Source organism: Moschus berezovskii, chromosome 11, assembly GCF_049115385.1.
Source record: "Moschus berezovskii isolate FMDL1 chromosome 11, NW_MosBer_1.0, whole genome shotgun sequence".
NCBI lineage: Eukaryota > Metazoa > Chordata > Mammalia > Artiodactyla > Moschidae > Moschus > Moschus berezovskii.
The window spans coordinates 86,753,313-86,775,766 of NC_142470.1; the positions used below are offsets into that span (position 1 = coordinate 86,753,313).

A 22,454-nucleotide genomic window follows, 5' to 3' on the forward strand; every position below is an offset into this window, starting at 1 on the left:
TCCAGGCTGGATTTAAATGCAGCTGTTCACGTTAAATCTATGACAGTATATAAGCTGAATGGGTATTGATGATTTTCATAGTCTTTCACTCAATTCCATTACCATTCTCTATTCAGATCATCTTACAACTTGTATATTTAGAATTTCCACTAAATTCATAAAGCATTTTTAATTTTAGTGCTTATATTTTAAGGTGTACTTTGCTATCTCCAGAGAGATTCAAGCAGCTTAGTTACCCTTTACTATGGGGTATGTTATATAAATTCTTTCTTCCAGCTTTAAGATTCTTTGGTACTTACTAAGAGTAGTTTCTCTTATGAGTAACTGTAATAATTTCTCAGCAAGAAATGCAAAGAGAATGATGAGCAACGCCTTTGGCTTTTAAAATTGTAAGGGGTCTGGGAGAAACTATTACAAGAAATGAATCACCAACCTTTATATTTCAATTCCTTTGCAGCAATTAAAACACCCAAATCTTGTGAACCTCATTGAGGTGTTCAGGAGAAAAAGGAAAATGCATTTAGTCTTTGAATACTGTGATCACACACTTTTAAATGAGCTGGAAAGAAACCCAAACGGGTAAGTAATCTAGAAAACTGAAGTTCTGCTGGCTGGTTCCCAGTTTCATTATATGTGGGATTAATTCAGTTCAGTTCAGTCTCTCAATCATGTCTGACTCTTTGCTACCCCATGGACTGCAGCACACCAGGCTCCCCTGTCCATCACCAACTCCCAGAGCTTACTCAAACTCATGTCCATTGAGCCAGTGATGCCATCCAACCATCTCATCCTCCGTCATCCCCTTCTCCTCCCTCCCTCAATCTTTCCCAGCATCAGGGTCTTTTCAAATGAGTCATTTCTTCGCATCAGGTGGCCAAAGAATTGGAGTTTCAGCTTTAGCATCAGTTCTTCCAATGAATATTCAGGACTGATTTCCTTTAGGATTTGACTGGTTGGATTTACTTGCAGTCCAAGGGACTCTCAAGAGTCTTCTCCAATGCCACAGTTCAAAAGCATCAATTCTTTGGCACTCAGCTTTCTTTATAGTCCAACTCTCACATCCATACATGACCACTGGAAAACCTACAGCTTTGACTAGGCAGACTTTTGTTGGTGAAGTAATGTCTCTGCTTTTCAATATGCTGTCTAGGTTGGTCATAGCTTTTCTTCCAAGGAGTAAGTGTCTTTTAATTTCATGTCCACAGTCACCATCTGCAGTGATTTTGGAGCCCAGAAAATTAAAGTCTGTCACTGTTTCCATTGTTTCCTTATCTATTTGCCATGAAGTGATGGAACCAGATGCCATGATCTTAGTTGTTTGAGTGTTGAGTTTTAAGCTGGGTTTTTCACTCTTCTCTTTCACCTTCATCAAGAGCCTCTTTAGTTTCTCTTCACTTTCTACCATTAGGGTGGTGTCATCTGCATATCTGAGGTTATTGCTATTTCTCCCAGCAGTCTTAATTCCAGGTTGAGCTTTATCCAGCCCATCATTTTGCATGATGTCCTCTGCATAGACGTTAAATAAGCAGGGTGACATACTCAGCATGCAGCCTTGACATATTCCTTTCCTGATTTTGAACCAGTCTGTTGTTCCATGTCCAGTTCTAACTGTTGCTTCTTGACCTACATACAGATTTCTCTGTATGGAAATCTCTGTAGGAGGCAGATAAGGTGGTCAGGTATTCCCATCTCTTTAGGAATTTTCCACAGTTTGTTGTGATCCACCCAGTCAAAGGCTTTTGTGTAGTTAATGAAGCAGAAGTAGATGTTTTTCTGGAATTCCCTTGCTTTTTCTATGATCTAGTAGATGTTGGCAATTTAATCTCTGGTTCCTCTGCCTTTTCTAAATCCAGCTGGTACATCTGGAAGTTCTTGGTTTATGTACTATTGAAGCCTAGCTTGAAGTATATTTTAGCATTACATTGCTAGCATGTTTAGGGAGTTCAGTTGTGCTATAGATTGAACATTCTTTGGCATTGCCCTTCTTTGGGATTAGAAAGAAAACTGACCTTTTCCAGTCCTGTGGCCACTGCTGAGTTGTCCAAATTTGCTAGCATACTGAGTGCAGCACTTTAATAGCATCATCATTTAGGATTTGGAATAGCTCAACTGGAATTTCCTCACCTCCACTAGCTTTGTTCGTCATAATGCTTCCTAAAGCCCAGTTGACTTCACTCAGGATATCTGGCTCTGGGTGAATGACCACACCATCGTGGTTATCTGGGTCATTAAGACCTTGTTTGTATAGTCCTTCTGTGTATTCTAACCACCTCTTCTTAATGTCTTCTGCTTCTGTTAGGTCCATACCATTTCTGTCCATTATTGTGCCCATCTTTGCATGAAATGTTCCCTTGGTATCTCCAATTTTCTAATTTTACTTTTAAAATAGAAATTAATTTTAGAGACTTCCCTGGTGGTCCTGTGGTTAAGACCCTCTGCTTCCAGTGCAGAGGGTGCGGGTTCCATCCCTGGTTGGGGAACTAAGATCCCACATGCCTCAAGGCATGACCCAAAAAAAATTTTTTTTCTTAATAATTTAAAAAACAGTTAAAGGAATTAATTCATTCATATTTCAACTTTATTTTGAGCTAAATAGGGTTTTGTATGTTGGCTTTAGAGGACAGATTTGTTGTTTAATTTAAATATAAATTAATTTATAAATTAACATACGTTTTCATAAAGTTAGACATGGATGCTTAGCATCACGCATTTTTCAAGGCCCTGAAAATAAAACCTATAATACATTCAATCCATGTACCAGCTTAATTGAACTGAACATCTCTTTCTTCCTTCTGTGAAAGGAAGGAAGTCTGCTGCCTGTAGGACTTAGCTTATGCTGTTCCTCCTAAGTTTGTCCTCTTTCCCTATCTGTATCATAATCTCTGAAATGTGAAATCCTGATATTCTGACTATCTCTGAGATGCCTTTGTCCGAATGGTATTGCTTCCCTCCTTTGAATATCCATGAAATTTTGTTTTCATCCCTGTTATGGTACTTGCACTTACTACCCTACAGGTTTTTATGTGCATACTCTCTCTTCCTCTGAGTACAGAACTCATATCTAATTCATCCTAATAACCTCCTTAGTATGCAGCATGCTTTGATTCATTCATTCACTTCAGAAGTATGTTACTGAACACTTCTGCTGGTGCAGAGGCTAGAAAGATATAATGGCACAATCCTGTGCTCAAGAAGCTTAAAATCTAATGAAGAAACCTATACTCAAAGTAGCCATTACAAATGACAGTGAAGATTGAGTTACCAACAGTGCTTCGGATACATAAGAAGAACAGCTCCAGCATCTGTTGGTCCTGGGGAATCAGGGGAGTTTCTGCACAGAAGGACGCATTTGGGCTGAGACTTTGAAAAGGGGAAGAACCGGCCAGGTGGGCAATCTTGGTGGAATGCGCAGATGCAACAAAGAACAAGGCATATTTGAGTAACTCATTTACCTTGTGTATATTTAGCAACCACAAGGATCTCTGAACTACCCTGCTTTCCTTTGGAAAGTGTATTTGGTGTATTTAGTGTGAGGAGGGCATGGCAACCCACTCCAGTATTCTTGCCTGGAGAATCCCCATGGACAGAGGAGCCTGGTAGGCCACAGTTCACGGGGTCGCAAAGAATCAGACACAACTGAGCGACTCAGCACAGCACGGTGTGTTTACGAGTGTATTTAGCAGTGCCAGTGTATGCAGTGTGCTTTGGGTCAGCCCTAAGACTTGGATCTACACAAAGGAATGCAAATAGGAACAATGCAGGATACACCACTCTTTCTATGAAATACTGGCTACTTCCAGATAACTATGATTAATTTAAAATATTTGTCTGCTTTCACTCCCTTCCCCAAATCTACAACATCCAAAAGAGTATAAACCCAATGAATAGAAAACAGAGGTAAACAACTAAACAGCATACATACCAAGCCCATTGGACCATTGTTTGTTCAGTAGCTAAGTTGTATCCGGCTGTTTGCAGTCCTGTGGACTGCAGCACGCCAGGCTTCCCTGTCCTGGAGTTTGCACAAACCCTTATAGTCAGTGATGCCATCCAACCATCTCATCCTCTGTCGCGCCCTTCTCCTCCTGCCCTCAATCTTTCCCAGCATCAGGGTCTTTTTCGGTGAGTTGGCTCTTAGTATCAGGTGGCCAGAGTATTGGAGCTTCAGCTTCATTATTTATCAGGGTACATTCACAGTTTGAAGAAATAACTGGTGTGTAGATATAAGATGATCAAGGTAATGGATATTTGGGATGAGCTGTGAGATGGTGAGATCGTCTAGAAACTTGAGGACTAAATTATATCACAAAGAAGAGCTAATTTACCACTGAAGTAAGATGGTGAAAATGTACTGCTTCCCCTGCCAAATGAAAGCATCTGGTTTCCTCTACTTTTTTAATAGAGGGAAAAGCATTTGTTAGATCAATAGCTGCAGAGTAAGCCCTGAGACTGTGTTTGATTTGCTCCAGTTAAGAAACTACATGTACCAACACAATATTGTAAAGCAATTATCCTCCAATTAAAAATAAATAAATTAGAAAAAATGGGGTGGGAGGGAGGTTCAAGAAGGAGGGGATATACGTATACCTATGGCTGATTCAGGTTGATATATGGAAGAAGCTACATGTGTGTAAAGCAACTGCAACTGGTGTCATCTGATTAAATTTTAAATAATACATTCCCATTCTCTAAAATCCTTCTCTGTTAAAAATAGGTCCAGTAGGTAAATTAATTGGTAATGTGATAGAAATTACCACCTACCAACAGGAAAGATTTCCCTTCACTGTCATTGCACTATACATAGTGGAACATGTATACCATCAAGAAATTTAAAGTCTAATGAAGAATTGGATATATAAGGGAACAATTAATTAGAAATGGTCTTATAAAACTACTGCTCTCCACTTCTGGCTGGCAACAGCACATCATGTACATCTGTAAATCAGGCTTCTTTTTTTTTTAAATTCATCTTTACCCAGGTGTGATAGACATATAAAAGAATTAATTTCCTTCTCAGTAAACTGATCATAGGTAATTTCCTGTAAAGCTATGGGTGTGGGTTGGTGGAGGGGTGGCAGTGAATCATGAGCACTGAGAAATGCTTCAGCCAGAAAAGCAGCAGCATTATGTCCCACATGCTGAAACAGGGAGCGTCTTCCTTTGAAATGATGTTCTGGTTTCCTAGGAATGATGGGGTCCCTGGGTGACAGAGGCCAGGAAGGAGTACTCCACTTCCAGCAGTTACTGTAATAGACAACAGAGCCAGCATGGTGATCAGAATGATTTGATCTGACCATGGGTTCTCCCACACAAGATAGATGGGCAGGTCTCTAAGGTTCTTTTCTACATAAACTAGTGACTAGAGGCTTGGCTTCAGCCACTGTAATAGCCACAGGTGGCGCTAGTGGTAAAGAAAGTGAATTGAAAGTGAAAGTCACTCAGTCGTGTCTGACTCTTTGCGATCCCATGGACTGTAGCTTGCAAGGCTCTTCTGTCCATGGGATTTCCCAGGCAAGTATACTGGAGTGGGTAGCCGTTCCCTTCTCCAGGGGATCTTCCCAACCCAGGGTTTGAACTGAGGTCTCCCTCATTGCAGGCAGATTCTTTACCAGCTGAGCCACGAGGGAAGCCCCAGTGGTAAAGAAGCCGCCTCCCAATGCAGGAGATGCAAGAGTCGCAGGTTTGATCCCTGGGTCGGGAAGATTCCCCTGGAGAAGGGAATGGCAACCCACTCCAGTATTCTTGCCTGGAGAATCCCATGGACAGAGGAGCCTGGTGGGCTACAGTTCATAGGGTTGCAAAGAGTTGGACACGACTGAGGTGACCCAGCGCACACGCACACCATAATAGCCAAGACCCAGGGCCTCGTGAAGGAGGCAGCTATCTTTGGGGAGTAGCCCTGCATTGACATCATGTGTATGTACTTAATTCTTCCTCTTAGCCTATCCCCAAGTGGTCTGTGACCATTTACCAGGATAGTTGTGTACTAGGAAAGAAAGCTACCCAGTCTCTCAGGAATCTCTGAATCATGCTCTAAAGTAAAGCCAATCGCCAGTAACTTTGAAAGTCACTGTGGTTCAGCAGTTTTGTGGGGATGGGAAGCTTATTGACAGTCCCAATGAAATTTAACTTGAATCCATCCCATGGTAGTCCTGTCAGGTCCATGAATCCATCCTTGGGGCTGTTTCCCCATTTCCTAACTGGATAGTGGAAATAGATACACTGGAAAATGGAAAAAGAACCAGTAGGTTCTGAACCAAGGAATGAAGGCAGTTGTGGTAGGAGGAGCCTAGTAGAAGTGTCTAGCACCAGATAGAAAACTGAAAGCAATACTGCAGATTTGGGGGCAGACATAGGCTTCCCTGATAGCTCAGTTGGTAAAGAATCTGCCTGCAATGCAGAAGACCCCAGTTCGATTCCTGGGTCAGGAAGATCTGCTGGAGAAGGGATAGGCTACCCACTCCAGTATTCTTAGGCTTCCCTTGTAGCTCAGCTAGCAAGGAATCTGCCCACAATGGGGGAGACCTGGGTTCGATCCGTGGGTTGGGAAGATCCCTGGAGAAGGGAAAGGCTACCCACTCCAGTATTCTGGCCTGGAGAATTCCATGGACTGTATAGTCTATGGGGTTGCAAAGAGTCAGACATGACTGAGTGACTTTCACTTTCACTTTTCATAGATTACTGCTACCATTAATACTTTGGGGAGACACAGCTGGGAAGTAGATGAGCATGTTGCATGTGATAAATCCTTTCCAACACTCCTGTCTCCCCAAAACTTTGGATTTCTTCCTCTTCGTTTTACTAATGAACTTCCGGCATTGCAGTTTCATTTGGCACAGGCACCCATCTAGCCCAGGTTCTGATCAGCCAGTTCAGCATCAACTCCTCTCGCTCCTAGCTGCTCCGGGTCATTTACTGAACCAGGCTCCGTAGTAAGTGTGCCCGAACTGTTTACAGTCAGCCCAGTGTAATGTCGTATTTCCTCCATTCTGGTCCAACACTTAAGAAATCCATTTCCACATACATTCTCCAGTATAGATTAGCAACATTTTATAGTTCTCTTTGCTGTGCAGATCTTCTTTTCTTCTCTTTGACTTTGTAATTGGCCCTTTGGAACAGGCTGAGATCTGACTTTAGTCAAAGTTTGGAGACATTGACTGGTGGCAGGGAAAGGAGCCTTGAGGAGACCTGACAGCACCCATGCTATACAGCTCCCTCTAGTGAGATCATGAGGGGGCCCTCCACGAGGCAAGACCAGCCTCCATACAAGTTTGGGGGCTCCTTCATGTAAGAAGAGACATTTGGGACTTCCCTAGAGGTCCAGTGGTTTAGACTGCACACTTCCACTGCAAGAGGTTTGATCCCTAGTCAGGGAACTCAGATCCCACATGCCATGAGGTGTGGCCAAAAAATAAATAAGTAAAAAGAAGGGATATTTGGCAGGAGGTTGGGATGCTCTTTAGTTCTGTGAATACTCCCAAGTGTCACATTTCATTTCTCAAAGTGTATGTCTTAGTTAATTAACTGAGAAATTAATTAACTTCACATAAATTCAGTCTGTGTTGTCATTTAGCACCCCGCAGGACAATTCTCAGCGTCCGATTTTTCAGTCACTTCTGGGATAATCCCAGTGGTCAAAGGAGCGAGTCTTAAAAACACAAGAAATAAGGGCAAACATTGAAACTTCTTGTTTCCTAACTGTGCCTCAAACCAAAACATCAAAGCCTTACCTAAAGCTATCCTTTTGTTTTCTTCAATTTTTCCAGCGAAGTGAGAGGCAACCAGCCCAACCCCACTTTCATTACTTTCCTATGTGTTCCCATTTTGTTTGATCACTTTCAGTCCAGCAAAACCCTGCCCTGAATAGGCACTTTATTACAGATGACCACACGTGATTATGTACTTAATTGGTTCATCACTGGTACAGCCACTAATGGTAATTAAATCCCCCTGCCTTCAGACCCAACCAGTCAGATAGCCTGCCTTCCCAAGGCCTTGACTTTGCTTCCCATGCCCACTTCTGGCATCCTGTTCTGAACTGATCAAGATTCAACAACAGAATTCACTCTAGCTAGTTTAAGCAAAAAGGGATTTATTACAGGGTGTGAGTTGATGTAGTTTCTGAGAGTGCCAGCGAAGGAAGCTTAGTTGAGGACCTATTGGGTACCAGTTACAGTTCGAGGCCCTGCAGCTGCTGCTAAGTCACGTCAGTCGTCTCTGACTCTGTGCAACCCCATCGATGGCAGCCTACCAGGCTCCCCTGTCCCTGGGATTCCCCAGGCAAGAACACTGGAGTGGGTTGCCATTTCCTTCTCCAATCGAGACCCTGGAGCTACAGTAATGGACAAAGTAAAGAAAGCCCTTGCAGGGTTATAAGGCTTTGGAGGAGAAGAAAACACACTGAGGAGCTAGAGAATTCCTGGTGAGGGGAGTAGGATGAACTGTAAACACAAAGCTTTGGCGGTCTGTTGAGGGAAGAGCAGACACCAATGGGCCGGAGTGGAGGTCAGTGAGAATGTGGCAGGAGATAAAGGCAGGGGAAAGGGGTTAACAGAAGTGAAATCATTAAGAAGCTGGTAGGCCACAATCAAGGTTGGATTTTATTCTAGGATAACAAGGGTTTACAGGGAAGGGCTTGATTCATCTTGGGCACTGATTGTTTTCCCCATCAAGTTGTATATAAAACTAGACGATAATGAGCTCTGATGTCAGTGCCAAGATTCCCCCGAGTGGCTGAAAGAGCAGCCTCTGGGTGACCCAGTCTGAATTCCCTGACTCGCCACCCTCCCTAACACCTTTGGTTTTGAACCAGGATATCTTGTTTTTTGTTGTTTGTTTAAAACATTAGTTTTGTTGTTGTTGTTCAGCTCTTTGCGACCCCCATGGACTGCAGCTCACCAGGTGCCATGCTTTGTCCCTCACCGTCTCCCAGTTTGCTCACATTCATGCCCATTGAGTCGATGATGCCATCCAACCATCTCACCCTCTGTCTCCCCCTTCTCCTCCTGCCCTCAGTCTTTCCCAGCATCAGGGTTAGTTATTGGCCATGTCTCGCTGCATGTGGGATCGTAGTTCCTTGACCAGGGATGGAACCCATGCCCTTTGCAGTGGAAGCATGTTGGACCACCAGGGATGTCCCAAAATGTCTAGTTTTTGCTTTCAGACCTTCATGATTATCAGTTCTTCCATTATATGTTTGTCACAGTATACGAAGCATTGAGTATGAGTTGGTTTCTATGGAAGGTTTTATTTCACAAAATGCTTTGAAAAACTGCTGAGTGTGGCTGAATAATGTTACAGCGCTCTGTGTTTCTGGAATGAGCTCTGTGTGAATCTGTATTCTCTTTGATAGCTATCTTTGTAAGATCTGTGGTATTTGTTTGTAGTTGTTATTTTGTATAAATGTTGTTTTGCCTAAAATGGAATCTGCCTTCCTGGAATCTGTGCTCACTAAGGATTCTGTTTTGAACCAAAGCCATGACTCTTCTGTGAAATGCCCTGAAGCAGGGCATCAATAGAAACGTTGGAGGGAATGTAATTGCTGCAATTTATAGAAATGGTTACACAAAATAGACTAAGTACTCTCAGAATACAAGTTGCCCAGATCCCCAGGTGGAAAATACTCCCCAGTATTTTCCACACAGGAAATCTGCAGAGGCAAGAAGCTCGCAGACTCCCATCCTCACGGGCTCTTGGTTCTCCCTGGCCTCCCTGGTTGTGTACCCGCCTGCTTACCAGGTGCAAGGTGCTGTTGTTGTTCAGTCACTAAGTGTGTCTGATTCTTTGCGGCCCCGTGGACTGCAGCACACCAGGCTTCCCTGTCCTTCACCATCTCCTGGAGTTTGCTCAGATTCATGTCCATTGAGTCAATGATGCCATCCAACCATCTCATCCCCCATCATCCCCTTCTCCTCTTGCCCTCAATCTTTCCCAGCATCAGGGTCTTTTCCAGTGAGTCAGCTGTTCGAATCAGGTGGCCAGAGTATTGGAGCTGCATCTTACCAGGTGTAAGTAACAGTTATAAAAACAACTCTTGCATGTGCTTAAGTGTTTACCACCAACATGAATTCAATGAATTGAAGGTCACTCTTCACGGATGCCTTTTTTTCCTGCAAAAGCAGGTCTCACTTCTACCTGAAGTTCATAGCTGCAGGATCAAAATATATCATGTGCCTCCCATAGATCCCAGAAATCCCACTTCTAGAACTTAGCTTAAAAAGATTATTGCACAACTGCCATGGGCTTCCCTGGTGGCTCAGAGGTTAAAGCATCTGCCTCCAATGCGGGAGACCCGGGTTCGATCCCTGGGTCGGGAAGATCCCCTGGAGAAGGAAACGGTAACCCACTCCAGTATTCTTGCCTGGAGAATCCCATGGACGGAGAAGCCTGGTAGGCTACAGTCCACGGGGTCGCAAAGAGTCGGACACGACTGAGCGACGGAACGGAACGGAACGGCCATGGATAGATGATAAGATATTCACTGAAGCATTGTTTCTAGAAATGAAACTTAGATCAAACCTAATTGTTTGTCAATGAGGACTTAACTAAATTATGATACGTCTATATAATGGGATCTTTGGTCACTGAAATAGATGTATACATATTCTGTATATCTGTATCTGTACCTCAATGCATACAATGTTTCTGAAAGAGGCAGGGGAATTTGCCATGGACGAAATGATTATCTAGGCAGATATGAGAGAATTCTTCATGGATATTCTTTTAACTTTAAAAATATCTAACCTTATGAATACATTTGTTTAATATTAAAGTTAAAAAGTAAATGCAGAGAGGAAAAGAACCAGGGATTCCCAAAGGGACAATCACTGTAAGTTACAGCAATTATTTTGGGCTAGCAAGATTCGAATGACTGTGTTTTATTTCTTTACTTTTCTATATTGTTTGAATTTTCATGATAAGCATTAAAAATTTCAAGTTAAAAAGGAAAGTTATATAGCTATAATGAAAAAAGCAGTAAAGCAATTTTCGTTAAAACATTTTTTAAAAAGAACATTTCCAAGATTCCCTTTGTACTGCATCCATTGGCTGTGACAAGCCCTGCCCATTCCATTTCTAGTCCCAGTTCTGCTCCTAAAAACACATCTTAGGAGTTTTCATTTCCTTTTTTAATTTTTTCCCCAGAGTTGCTGATGGAGTGATCAAAAGTGTGTTATGGCAAACACTTCAAGCTCTCAATTTCTGTCATAAACACAACGTAAGTAACATTTCCTAATGTATTTGCTAATTTCTTCATGATGACTCTTCTCTCCTAAATGGCTCAGGGGTCTATTTGAAGAGCTAATGATGGAAGGAGAATAAGAACCAGAAGAGCAAAACAAAAGAAAGTTACAGAATACAAGGAAAAGTAATGCATTATTCATGGCTTTTTTCCAGTTTCTATAAGAATCAAATTATTCATTCCTTATGAATTAAAAGTTTGTATGAACTTAAAAGTTTCCTTTTGCTCCAGTACTAATGATTCCTATGATTATTTTTAAATTGGGTTAAAATAAGTTTTCAGGATATCAGTAGTGTAACCCTTGATTTTCTTTTGTTTTTAATGTCTCTTAAGTCTTTTATACTGTAAAGGTCTCCTTTCCCCTATCTTTTTTTTTTTCCGTCATTAATTTTTCAGAGCCATGGGTGTCAAACTTGAGTATGCATCAGAATCACCTGGAGATCTTGTCAAGACACATTTTGCTGGGCCTACCTCCAGAATTTGTGATTCCGTAGGTCTGGGATAAAACCTGAGAATTTGCAGTTCTAACAGTTTACTGATTGATACTGAAGCTTGCAGTCCTAGAACCATGCTTTGGCTTCTCCTGTGTTATAAAATCCTTTTGGCTGGTTGCTTCCTATGTGTTATTTAACTTGCTCTTTTGTCTGTGTTTACTGTAAATTGGTGTTTATATCTAGAGGCTTGTCACACTCAGGTTCAGTCTTTTTAGACAGGAAGACTTTACATATAATACGATACACTTCTTATTGTGTCAGCAACCTGAGGCATATATAATGTCTGGCTGTCTTTCCCACTTTTTATTGTCTTAAAATAGATTAGTGGGTTCAACTTTCGCTGTCAATCTTTTTTTTAGTTTTAGCATTTAGAGATCATTATTACCTCTCTCCAGTATTTCATTAAGGTTAAAAGGTGGCAATTTTCTAATTCTAATATTCCTTTGCATTTATTAATTGGAATTCTATGGAGAAGAATTTACCATGGACTCTGGTTACTATAACCGTGAACTTCCAGATGTTCAAGCTGGTTTTAGAAAAGGCAGAGAAACCAGAGATAAAATTGCCAACATCCTCTGGATCATCGAAAAAGCAAGAGAGTTCCAGAAAAACATCTATTTCTGCTTCATTGACTATGCCAAAGCCTTTGACTGTGTGGATCACAATAAACTATGGAAAATTCTGAAAGAGATGGGAATACCAGACCACCTGACCTGCCTCTTGAGAAACCTATATGCAGGTCAGGAATCAACAGTTAGAACTGGACATGGAACAACAGACTGGTTCCAAATAGGAAAAGGATAACATCAAGGTTGTATATTGTCACCCTCCTTATTTAACTTATAGGCAGAGGACATCATGAGAAACGCTGGGCTGGAAGAAGCACAAGCTAGAGTCAAGATTGCTGGGAGAAATATCAATAACCTCAGATATGCAGATGATACCACCCTTATGGCAGAAAGTGAAGAGGAACTAAAAAGCCTCTTGATGAAAGTGAAAGAGGAGAGTGAAAAAGTTGGCTTAAAGCTCAACATTCAGAAAACTAAGATCATGGGATCTGGTCCCATCACTTCATGGGAAATAGATGGGGAAACAGTGGAAACAGTGTCAGACTTTATTTTTCTGGGCTCCAGAATCACTGGGGATGCTGATTGCAGCCATGAAATTAAAAGACGCTTACTCCTTGGAAGGAAAGTTATGACCAACCTAGACAGCATATTAAAAAGCAGAGATATTACTTTGCCAACAAAGGTCCATCTAGTCAAGGCTATGGTTTTTCCAGTGGTCATGTATGGATGTGAGAGTTGGACTGTGAAGAAAGCTGATCGCTGAAGAATTGATGCTTTTTGAACTGTGGTGCTGGAGAAGACTCTCTAGAGTCCCTTGGACTGCCAGGAGATCCAACCAGTCCATCCTAAAGGAGATCAATCCTGGACATTCACTGGAAGGACTGATCCTAAAGCTGAAACTCCAATACTTTGGCCACCTCATGCGATGAGTTGACTCACTGGAAAAGACTCTGATGCTGGGAGGGATTGGGGGCAGGAGGAGAAGGGGACAATGAGATGGCTGGATGGCATCACCAACTCGATGGACACGAGCTTGAGTGAACTCCGGGAGTTGGTGATGGACAGGGAGGCTTGGCATGCTGTGATTCGTGGGGTCGCAAAGAGTTGGACACGACTGAACTGGATGGTTACTATAACGTACAGTAAGATAATTCCTTTTAGATGTCAATACTCACAGTGAACTGGTCTCCAAGAGTGTCTCCAAGCAACCTCCAAGAGTGAAGGGTTTGGGGGAGGTGGAGGGCATCATTATGATTTTCTGTATGTTATGTGTTTCAATCCTTTGCGATCATTGTTCTCTCTGATGTTCAGGTTGTCCCATCTTAGGCCAGCGGGAGCTTCTTTAAGTAAGCTTGGGTGCTTTTGCTATAATGATAGTTTTTTTAAAAAAATAAATAGAATTTTGCATTGGTGCCTACCTAGAGGCAGTGTTGAGGCAAGGATGCAGACTACCATATGGTCAGTTTTGATGCCAAGAGCAGAGTATCTATCCTCATAATCTAGGATTGCTGAAAAAGAGTACACAATCAACAACTAATTTTCAGTACTTAAGGAAAGCTTCCCTTAGTGTTAAAAAGAAAGTCGGCGAAGGGTTTCCCTGGTGGCTCAGTGGTTAAAGAATCTACCTGCCAGTGCAGAAGACATGGTTCGATCCCTGATCTGGGAAGATCCCACATGCCAAGGAGCAACTGAGCCCATGTGCCATAACTATTGAGCCTGTGCTCAAGAGCCAGGAGCCACAGCTACTGAGCCTACAAGCCCTAGAGCCTGTGCTCCCCAACTAGAGAAGGCACCATAATGAGAAGCCCGCACACTGCAGCTAGAGAGTAGGCCCTGCTCACCACAGCTAGAGAAAAAGCCCAGGGTAGCAATGAAGACCCAGTGCAGCCAAAAGTAAATAAAATTATTTAAAAAAAGAAAGTGAGGTTTTTGTTGTTGTTAGGGTAAGTCAGAAATTTTGACTTTTTATTGATAAAGTATATAGAATATAGAGATATATTGCTCACAAGATAAATATTTTTCATGATGCAAATTGTGCTTTCAAATAATTACTGAAGATGATGCAGAATTGAATCCACATCTTTGTTGCTTTCCACCATGCTCTGAGAGTTACTCAAGTTCACCTAAGTTTGCTGCTGGAGTTTTATGGGTAATTAAAATGATTTTTTAAAAATTCTATTTACCATAGCTATTTGTGTATTATCCCTGTATAATCAGATTATAAGCTTGAATGCAGTCTCTGTGGCTGATTTATCCTTGTATGTATCTCTTTAATGCCTGGTCTGGATATTTTGATATAAAAGGTGCTCAGGAAACATTCATGGAGTAACTGGAGGGATGTATGAATGAAAGAGTCCATCAATCAACTTACCCACCTGATTATGACTTACTGTTCAGAGTGAACCCAAATGTTACTGTAGCTCTGTGCAACTGCCACCGTTCCTCTGCTTGGAACAACACGTTCTGTACCTTAAACTTTGAAATATTGAAAATCTCCCGCTTATAACCCATGACCTTTATTAAAAATGGATAATTTTTCAGACAAACTTTCTTTCTCTGACAAGAAAATTACTTCTGAACTCTGGTTACCCCATTTTTCTTACACTATGGTAAGCCTTTGTGTATCTTTTTTAAATAAACCTATTAGCTGAAACACATGCAAAGGGAAAAAATCTAACTCATATATAAGCTGTTACAATACTACATCTAAAACCTTTATACCCTCATTATTTTAAAGGAACCCTCATGATACTCTCAAATAGGAAAGGCAGTCCCGCCCATGGTGTTGTGAAGATTGACAGTGGTGACCGTGGCTGTCTTTCATCTCCAGAGTGGTGATCCCAGCCAAGGTCCCGGCAGTAAGGGGTTAAGGCCTTGCTACTCAGTGTGGTTGGTGAAGGTGTCCGGAGAGCTCATTAGAAATTCAGACTCTCAGACTCATTCCAGATCTACTGAGTCAGAATCTGCATATTTAACAAGATCTCCAAGAGATTCGTGTACACATTAAATTTTGAGAAGCACTGGGTTTAAGAAAATACCTACTCATTTTGTTCTTTTTTTACCCTGTAATATGGCTAGAGTGAGGTAACTGAAGTGACTCTTTAACGTCATTATCAACTTTTATATATTTGATGTATCAATTAGAGAAAAATAACTTCATGTCTGGGAATTTCCTGGCAGTCCAGTGTTTAAAACTCAGTGTTTTCACTGCCGTGGTCCCCGGTTGAATCCCTGGTTGGTGAACTAGGATCCTACAAGCCATGCAGTATGGCCAAAAAAAAAAACTCTATATCAAAATGGCAAAATTACAGTGACTTCCAAAATGTGAGTGTATCTGGCTATAACATCCATTATTGTCTTGTTGATATCAGCATCCTAGTTGTCAAGGAGGTTTCTCCCCTCTCTGATTATGAGTGTCCGTCCATAAGGCTCAAAGAACAACCTTCTCAGATGTCCATTCAGGCTTATGTAAAGAGGTAGCTTCTGGCAGGGAAGTTTCTGGAGATGGTTCTTAGAATTAAGGATCAGGTTTAAAATGCCATGGATACCTCTTCCTACTGGCTTGTGAGTCTGTAAAAATGAGATTGTACATCAGCCACCATAACCCAGTTTAAGCAATGTTTGCTGAAAGCTGTGTATGAAGCCCAAGTTTATTAAAATGTTTTGATGCCCATGACTTACAAGTTTCTTGTTCTTTGGTGGAAAATAAGTTGATTGCAAGAGGCGTTACCGAGTTTACACGTGAGTGCAGCTCTGCATGGGAGAAAGTGAATGCTGTAAGTCAAAGTGTCTGCTGTTCTCCGTGCTCTGGTTCTTACTATTCCTGTGATTCTTACTCTCTTTTTCTTTCTTCAGTACTCCATCTGTTCTTCTTTATTTGTAGCTTCTCTTCAGTTCAGTTCAGTTCAGTCGCTCAGTCGTGTCCGACTCTCCGCGACCCCATGAACTACAGCACACCAGGCCTCCCTGTCCATCACCAACTCCCAGAGTTCACTCAAACTCATGTCCACAGAGTCGGTGATGCCATCCAGCCATCTCATTCTCTGTCGTCCCTTTCTCCTCCCGCCCCCAACCTTTCCCAGCATCAGAGTCTTTTCCAGTGAGTCAACTCGTCGCATGAGGTGGCCAAAGTATTGGAGTTTCAGCTTTAGCATCAGTCCCTCCAATGAACATCCAGGATTGATCTCCTTTAGAATGGACTGGTTGGATCTCCTTGCAGTATAAGGGACTCTCAAGAGTCTTTTCCAACACCACAGTTCAAAAGCATCAATTCTTCGGCGATCAGCTTTCTTCACAGTCCAACTCTCACATCCATACATGACCACGGAAAAAACCATAGCCTTGACTAGACGGACCTTTGTTGGATGATACTCCCTTCTCAAAAAATTTTTTCAGTTTTCCCATCCAATAATTATTTTAATTTTTTCCCTAGTATAGCAACTTTTTTGTTATGACAAGATTTACAAATGAAAAATTGCCAATTTAAGGTTTTAGAAAAAAAGAAGGAAAACCATATTTGTGTTTATCTCACAGGCTGTGTTTATCATTGAAACTAATAGTTAATGTTTATTATGCTTTTTTGTTTTGATGACTCAGGGAAATAATTAAATATTTTCTTACAGTGTATTCACAGAGATGTAAAACCTGAAAATATTCTAATAACTAAGCAAGGAATAATCAAGATCTGTGACTTTGGGTTTGCACGAATTCTGAGTAAGTAGCAAGTTTTTTACTAAGTTATACAATACAGATGATTATGAAATGATATAATTTCTTACTTTAGATATTGTATTATGCTAATTGTTATAGTGTTATTATTCAGAAAGGGAAATTGCACTTTAATTTTTCAGTCAGTACATTAGTTCATACTTCAGCTCCATCCAATCAACTATAGTTGATTGGATGTCACATTTATGTGCTGTGCCTGTAGGAAAGGAAGAGAACTAAAAGATGCATTTCTGGTCTTCATGCACTTATAATCTGAAGTAAAAGAAACAAAAGACTAACACAAGATGATTGGCAATAAAGCACTAAAGTGAAGAGGCAGATGGTTCCCTGGAGGGAGATACTAACGTGATCTAGAGTGGTTGGGAAAATCTTCATGGAGCTGATGAGACTGGGAGAGCAAACTGTAAACCACAGAGAGGATTCAGAGACAGTGCTGAGAAACAAAGACGTCATCCCAGAGAGAGAGGAACCGAAGGAAAAGGGGGACAGGTATGATCTCCCCCTGAATCTAAAACTGAGCAGCAAGCGGAAACATGTATTAACAACAGACACATTGCAAGGTGGGTGTGCACATAGGCAGTTTGTTGATTCCGACACAGGCGCCCTGACAGTGCACAGGGAAGCTGGTTTATTCTTGAAGCCACACTACAGAAATTCTCCCTATGCCCTCACCCTGGTCCTCTCTCTTTGGGATTACATAGATGTTAAATAGCTAAGGTACCTTTGGAAGTTGAATTTTTTAAAAATGAAGTTTAGTTGATTTATAGTGTTATGTTAATTTCAGGTGTACAGTATAGTGATTCAGTGTTTTTACAGATTACACTCCATTATATTGATAGCTTATTACAAGATAATGGTTACAATCTCCTGTACTACACAGTGTATCCTTGTTGCTTGTCTATTTTATATTAATAGTGTGGAAGGTGAATTTACTCTCTGAGTACACAGTGTAACAGTTCCCTAGGTTAGTGCATCACTGCGTGAACTGTTAGGAGAAGCGTGGCTTCTGAGAATTATTGACGCTGATCTATTCAGAGAGCCTGACCTCCTCTTGATGCATTTGCAGTTCCAGGAGATGCCTACACTGACTATGTCGCTACGAGATGGTACCGAGCTCCCGAACTTCTTGTAGGGGATACCCAGTATGGTTCTTCAGTCGACATATGGGCTACTGGTTGCGTTTTTGCAGAGCTGCTGACAGGCCAGCCACTCTGGCCTGGAAAATCAGATGTGGACCAACTTTATCTGATAATCAGAACATTGGGTATAAGTTACATTTTATGGCTTACAGAGTTGCTAACTTGTAGTAGTGGTAGTATGTCATTATAATGAACAAGAGCTTTCTGTTGTCTCCAAAGTGCTACTGAGGGCGGCTCTTCTGGATTGTAGCCAAAGCCCAACCCTTTTCTCTATGTGTGGAGCCCTAACTCTTCTCAGTGAGGAGTTTTCAGATGCCTTTCCAAGTCAAGTCAATTAGCTGTGGAATAAACTATACATTTACTTTCCTTATCAGGCTAAGATGGGACTAAGGGTGTGAGTCGGCTGCACAGAGCTTACTCTGAAGACACTTAATCAAATGCAGTTTCTGCTTTGTTTCCCCTTTCCTCTAGCACAGGGGTCAGCAAACTTTTTCTGTACAGGCCAAATGGTAAATATTTTAGGTCTTCCAGGCAGTAAAGCTTCTATTGCAGCTCTCAACTCCGCTCCTTTATACTTAAGATTGACAAATTGCTCTCACACACACCATCTCTTTCAGTCTTAATAAAAATCCATTAAGAACATTATAACATTTTTCATTGTGCCTATTTTCACAAATGAGGAAACTGAGGCTCTAGGAGCTTGCATGAATGACCTGAAGTCATACAACTAGTTATTAATAATTGAAGAATAAGAATGGGCTCCAGTGCACACTTTCATCCCGTGTCAGTGTCCTCAGCGCTTGTCCCTTTCCATCTGGTTGGAAGAGAACACAGCCTGGATGTGAACGAAGTGGCAAGCCACACACAAGATGGGTATTTAGTGATCGCTTCCTGTAGGCTCTCCTGGCAGCAGGGCTGCCAGGCAAGGGAACTACTGCTATCCCTGTGTGCTTCCCTGTGTGGTTCCCATACCTTCTTCTGGAGAATTCTGAAGCCTGGAAGATGTGGAGTAGTGTTTCACTACAGGCCACACCTTAAGCGTATGCTGTATAACTGATTTCCTATAAGGATTGTAGAAATTTACATTAGGCAGATATTAGACAGATCTGAGTTTGAATCTCAAGTCCGTCACCTAATGACTGTGTGACTTGACACAGGTTATCAAACCTCTGAGCCTCATTCTCTCACTGGGACTGTAGAGATGAAAAAATTGCAACCATCATGAGATAGTTATAAGATTAAATGAGATCATATGTGTAAAGCTGTCCACACCACTTGCTTACCTCCTCCTTTGATGGCAGCTAAATGACAGACTGGAGCTTTTATGTGGTTCAGTGGGTAAGGAATCCACCTGCAGTGCAGGAGATGTAGGTTCGATCCCTGGGTCGGAAAGATCCCCTGGAGGAGGGCGTGGCAACCCACTCCAGTATTCTTGCCTGGAGAATCACATGGACGGAGGAGCCTAGTGGGCTACAGTCCACAGGGTCACAAAAAGTCAGACACGACTAAAGTAACTGAGCAGACACGCACAAATGACAGTGCGAGCCACATGTGGCAAAGAGAGCTGGCAGCACTGATCTTACCTGAGGAGGCATAGTTTCTTCGGGGACCAGTTTCTCCCAAATCTAGAGGGAATGATCAGGCTCAGTATTTCTTTTACATCTGGACCTCGAAAATTAACTGTTGAAGCATGATGCTGTTTTTAACTAACTTAATCGTGAGTTATGTGGTTTGTATTTTACAGGAAAGCTAATCCCAAGACATCAATCTATCTTTAAAAGTAACCAGTTTTTCCATGGCATCAGTATTCCTGAACCAGAAGATATGGTAAACTGCTCGATTTTGGTGTTTTGCTCTTTGTGTTGCTACTTTCTTTAAAGGGGTGGTTGTTTCTCTTTTAATATTTATGCTTTGGACTCCTGTTCCCCTTATGACACACTGGCACAGGTCAAATAAACCATGTAAAAACTACATATAATGAACCAGGAGAAGGCTTTAAAAGTTTTCCTGCCCTATCCAAAGATTTAATTTTAAATGTGAAGTGAAAGCATATTTCTTTCCTTCATAAATATGGTGATCCTTTTAATCAAAACACTCAGGTACCTTTCCCTGAAATAATTATAAAATAATTATTTTCTCATAAAAAGTACTTACTGTAGTTATATTTATTTTGAAAAGCAAATGCATTCTCTATTTTTTTTTCAGCTTCTGGAACCTCAAATCAATACACACCATCTTTTTACAACATGTCTTTTCACATGGAAGGTCATTCCACAAAATGATCTTTACTGTATTGAAATCAAATCCGCAAGCCCCAGCGATCACCTCTGCATCCTCGCTGTGGCCTTTGCCTTTCTTTGGGAATCTGTCAATGACTACCCAACCTTCTTACTCTCTGTAGTCATTGATTTTTTACCTGCGTTACCTGAGTTTGGGCTGTGAACTTTAAAACTTCATGTGGTCTGTTGTTGTTGCTAAGTTTCATGTCCGACTCTTTGCAATCCCATGGACTGCAGGATGTTGGGCTTCCCTGTCCTTCACTGTCTCCCAGAGTTTGCTCAAACTCATGTCCATTGAGTCAATGATGCCATCCAACCATCTCATCCTCTGTCGTCCCCTGTTCCTCCCGCCCTCTGTCTTTCCCAGCATCAGGGTCTTTTCCAGTGAGTCAACTCTTTGCATCAGGTGGCCAAAGTATTGGAGCTTCATCTTCAACATTAGTTCTTCCAGTGAATATTCAGAGCTGATCTCCTTTAGGATTGACTGGTTGGATCTCCTTGCTGTCCAAGGGACTCTCAAGAGTCTTCTCCAGCATCACAGTTTGAAAGCATCAATTCTTTGGCACTCAGCCTTCTTCATGGTCCAGCTCTCACATCTGTACATGACTACTGGAAAAGCCATAGCATTAACTATATGGACCTTGGTTGGCCAAGTGATGTCTCTGCTTTTTTAATATGCTGTCTAGGTTTGTCAAAGCTTTTCTTCCAAGGAGCAAGCATCTTTTCATTTCATGGCTACAGTCACCATCTGCAGTGATTTTGGAGCCCAAGAAAATAAAATCTGTCACTGCTTCCACTTTCTTTCCCATCTATTGCCATGAAGTGATAGAACTGGTTGCTATGATCTTAGTTTTTTAAATGTTGAGTTTTAACCCAGTTTTATTCTGCCTATACAATGAAAGGACCATCAGGGGAGGCTTGTGCCCTATTCCCGATGTGTTGAAGACAGAGTGATGTGGAGGAAGGGAGAATCTGTTAAGCCAGGTCATGATTTATGGCACCTGTGAACCACGGAGTTCAAATGGTCCTGTCTTCTCTAAACACCTGTTCATCTTAAGTTTATTTCATGTAATACCTTGATTTATATACTGGACTTTTTAATTCTGTTTGTTAAGACTCTTAACACATATAATGAAAGGTTAAATGTTGAATTACAAGTATAGAAGTTGAATTAAAAATAATATTCATAAAACATGTTTAGTTTAAAGACTAAAATACAGTAGTTGCCTGGTGGTGCAGTGAATAAGAATCTGCATGCCAATGCAGGAGACATGGGTTCAGTCCCTGGTCTGGGGAGATGCCACATGCCTCTGGGCAAGTAAGCCAGAGCGCCACAACTACTGAGCCCGCACTCTGGAGCCCACGAGCCTCAACTACTGAGCCTGTGTGCCTAGAGCCTATGCTCCACAATAAGAGAAGCCACCGCAATGAGAAGCCCGGGCGCTGCAACAAAGAGTAGCCCCCACTTGCTGCAACTAGAGAAAGCCCTCACAAAGCAATGAAGACCAAGCACAGCCACAAAAAAAAATGACTAAAAGACAACAAATTCACATGTACCTGCTGCCCAGTTAAGGAAGAATGGTGCCATTAAGGAAGCTTCCCCCTCCCCATGTACTCTTCCTCAGTCCCATTCTCTTCCTTGCTTACTATTTGAATTTTGTGTTCATTGTTCCTTTGCTTTCTGTAGTGCTCTTATTCAAGCAATTCGGTGTATTTTCATTAATGTTCAAAGCACCCCTATAAGTAGATTGGGGATCCCTATAAGTAGATATTATGGTACTGAAGGGGACATTTAGAATGAACATTTACCTAACACCAATTGCAAGACATTGTAAAATTAAGAAAATAACTTCAGCTTTTTTATTACACTATATTGTAAAATCATGTAAAAATACGATTTCAAAAAATCTTTGAAAGGAATTATATAACCTACTAAGGGGCTTTCTCCAAAGTATTCTTAATACTAATATATTTTAAATATCTGTTACTTTGTTGTTACATAACAT

At 41.5% G+C, this 22,454-nt stretch overlaps 1 protein-coding gene across 1 annotated transcript in view; it reads left to right on the top strand.

Moving 5' to 3' along the window:
- The window catches only part of CDKL4 (cyclin dependent kinase like 4), a 48,542-nt gene that overhangs the window by 16,967 nt on the left and 9,121 nt on the right, over nucleotides 1-22,454 (top strand). The window contains exons 3-7 of the mRNA XM_055400701.2: nucleotides 458-579; nucleotides 11,143-11,215; nucleotides 16,925-17,015; nucleotides 18,097-18,294; nucleotides 19,914-19,996. Of these exons, the coding sequence (XP_055256676.1) occupies nucleotides 458-579; nucleotides 11,143-11,215; nucleotides 16,925-17,015; nucleotides 18,097-18,294; nucleotides 19,914-19,996 (567 nt within the window). The remainder of the gene's footprint in view (nucleotides 1-457; nucleotides 580-11,142; nucleotides 11,216-16,924; nucleotides 17,016-18,096; nucleotides 18,295-19,913; nucleotides 19,997-22,454) is intronic.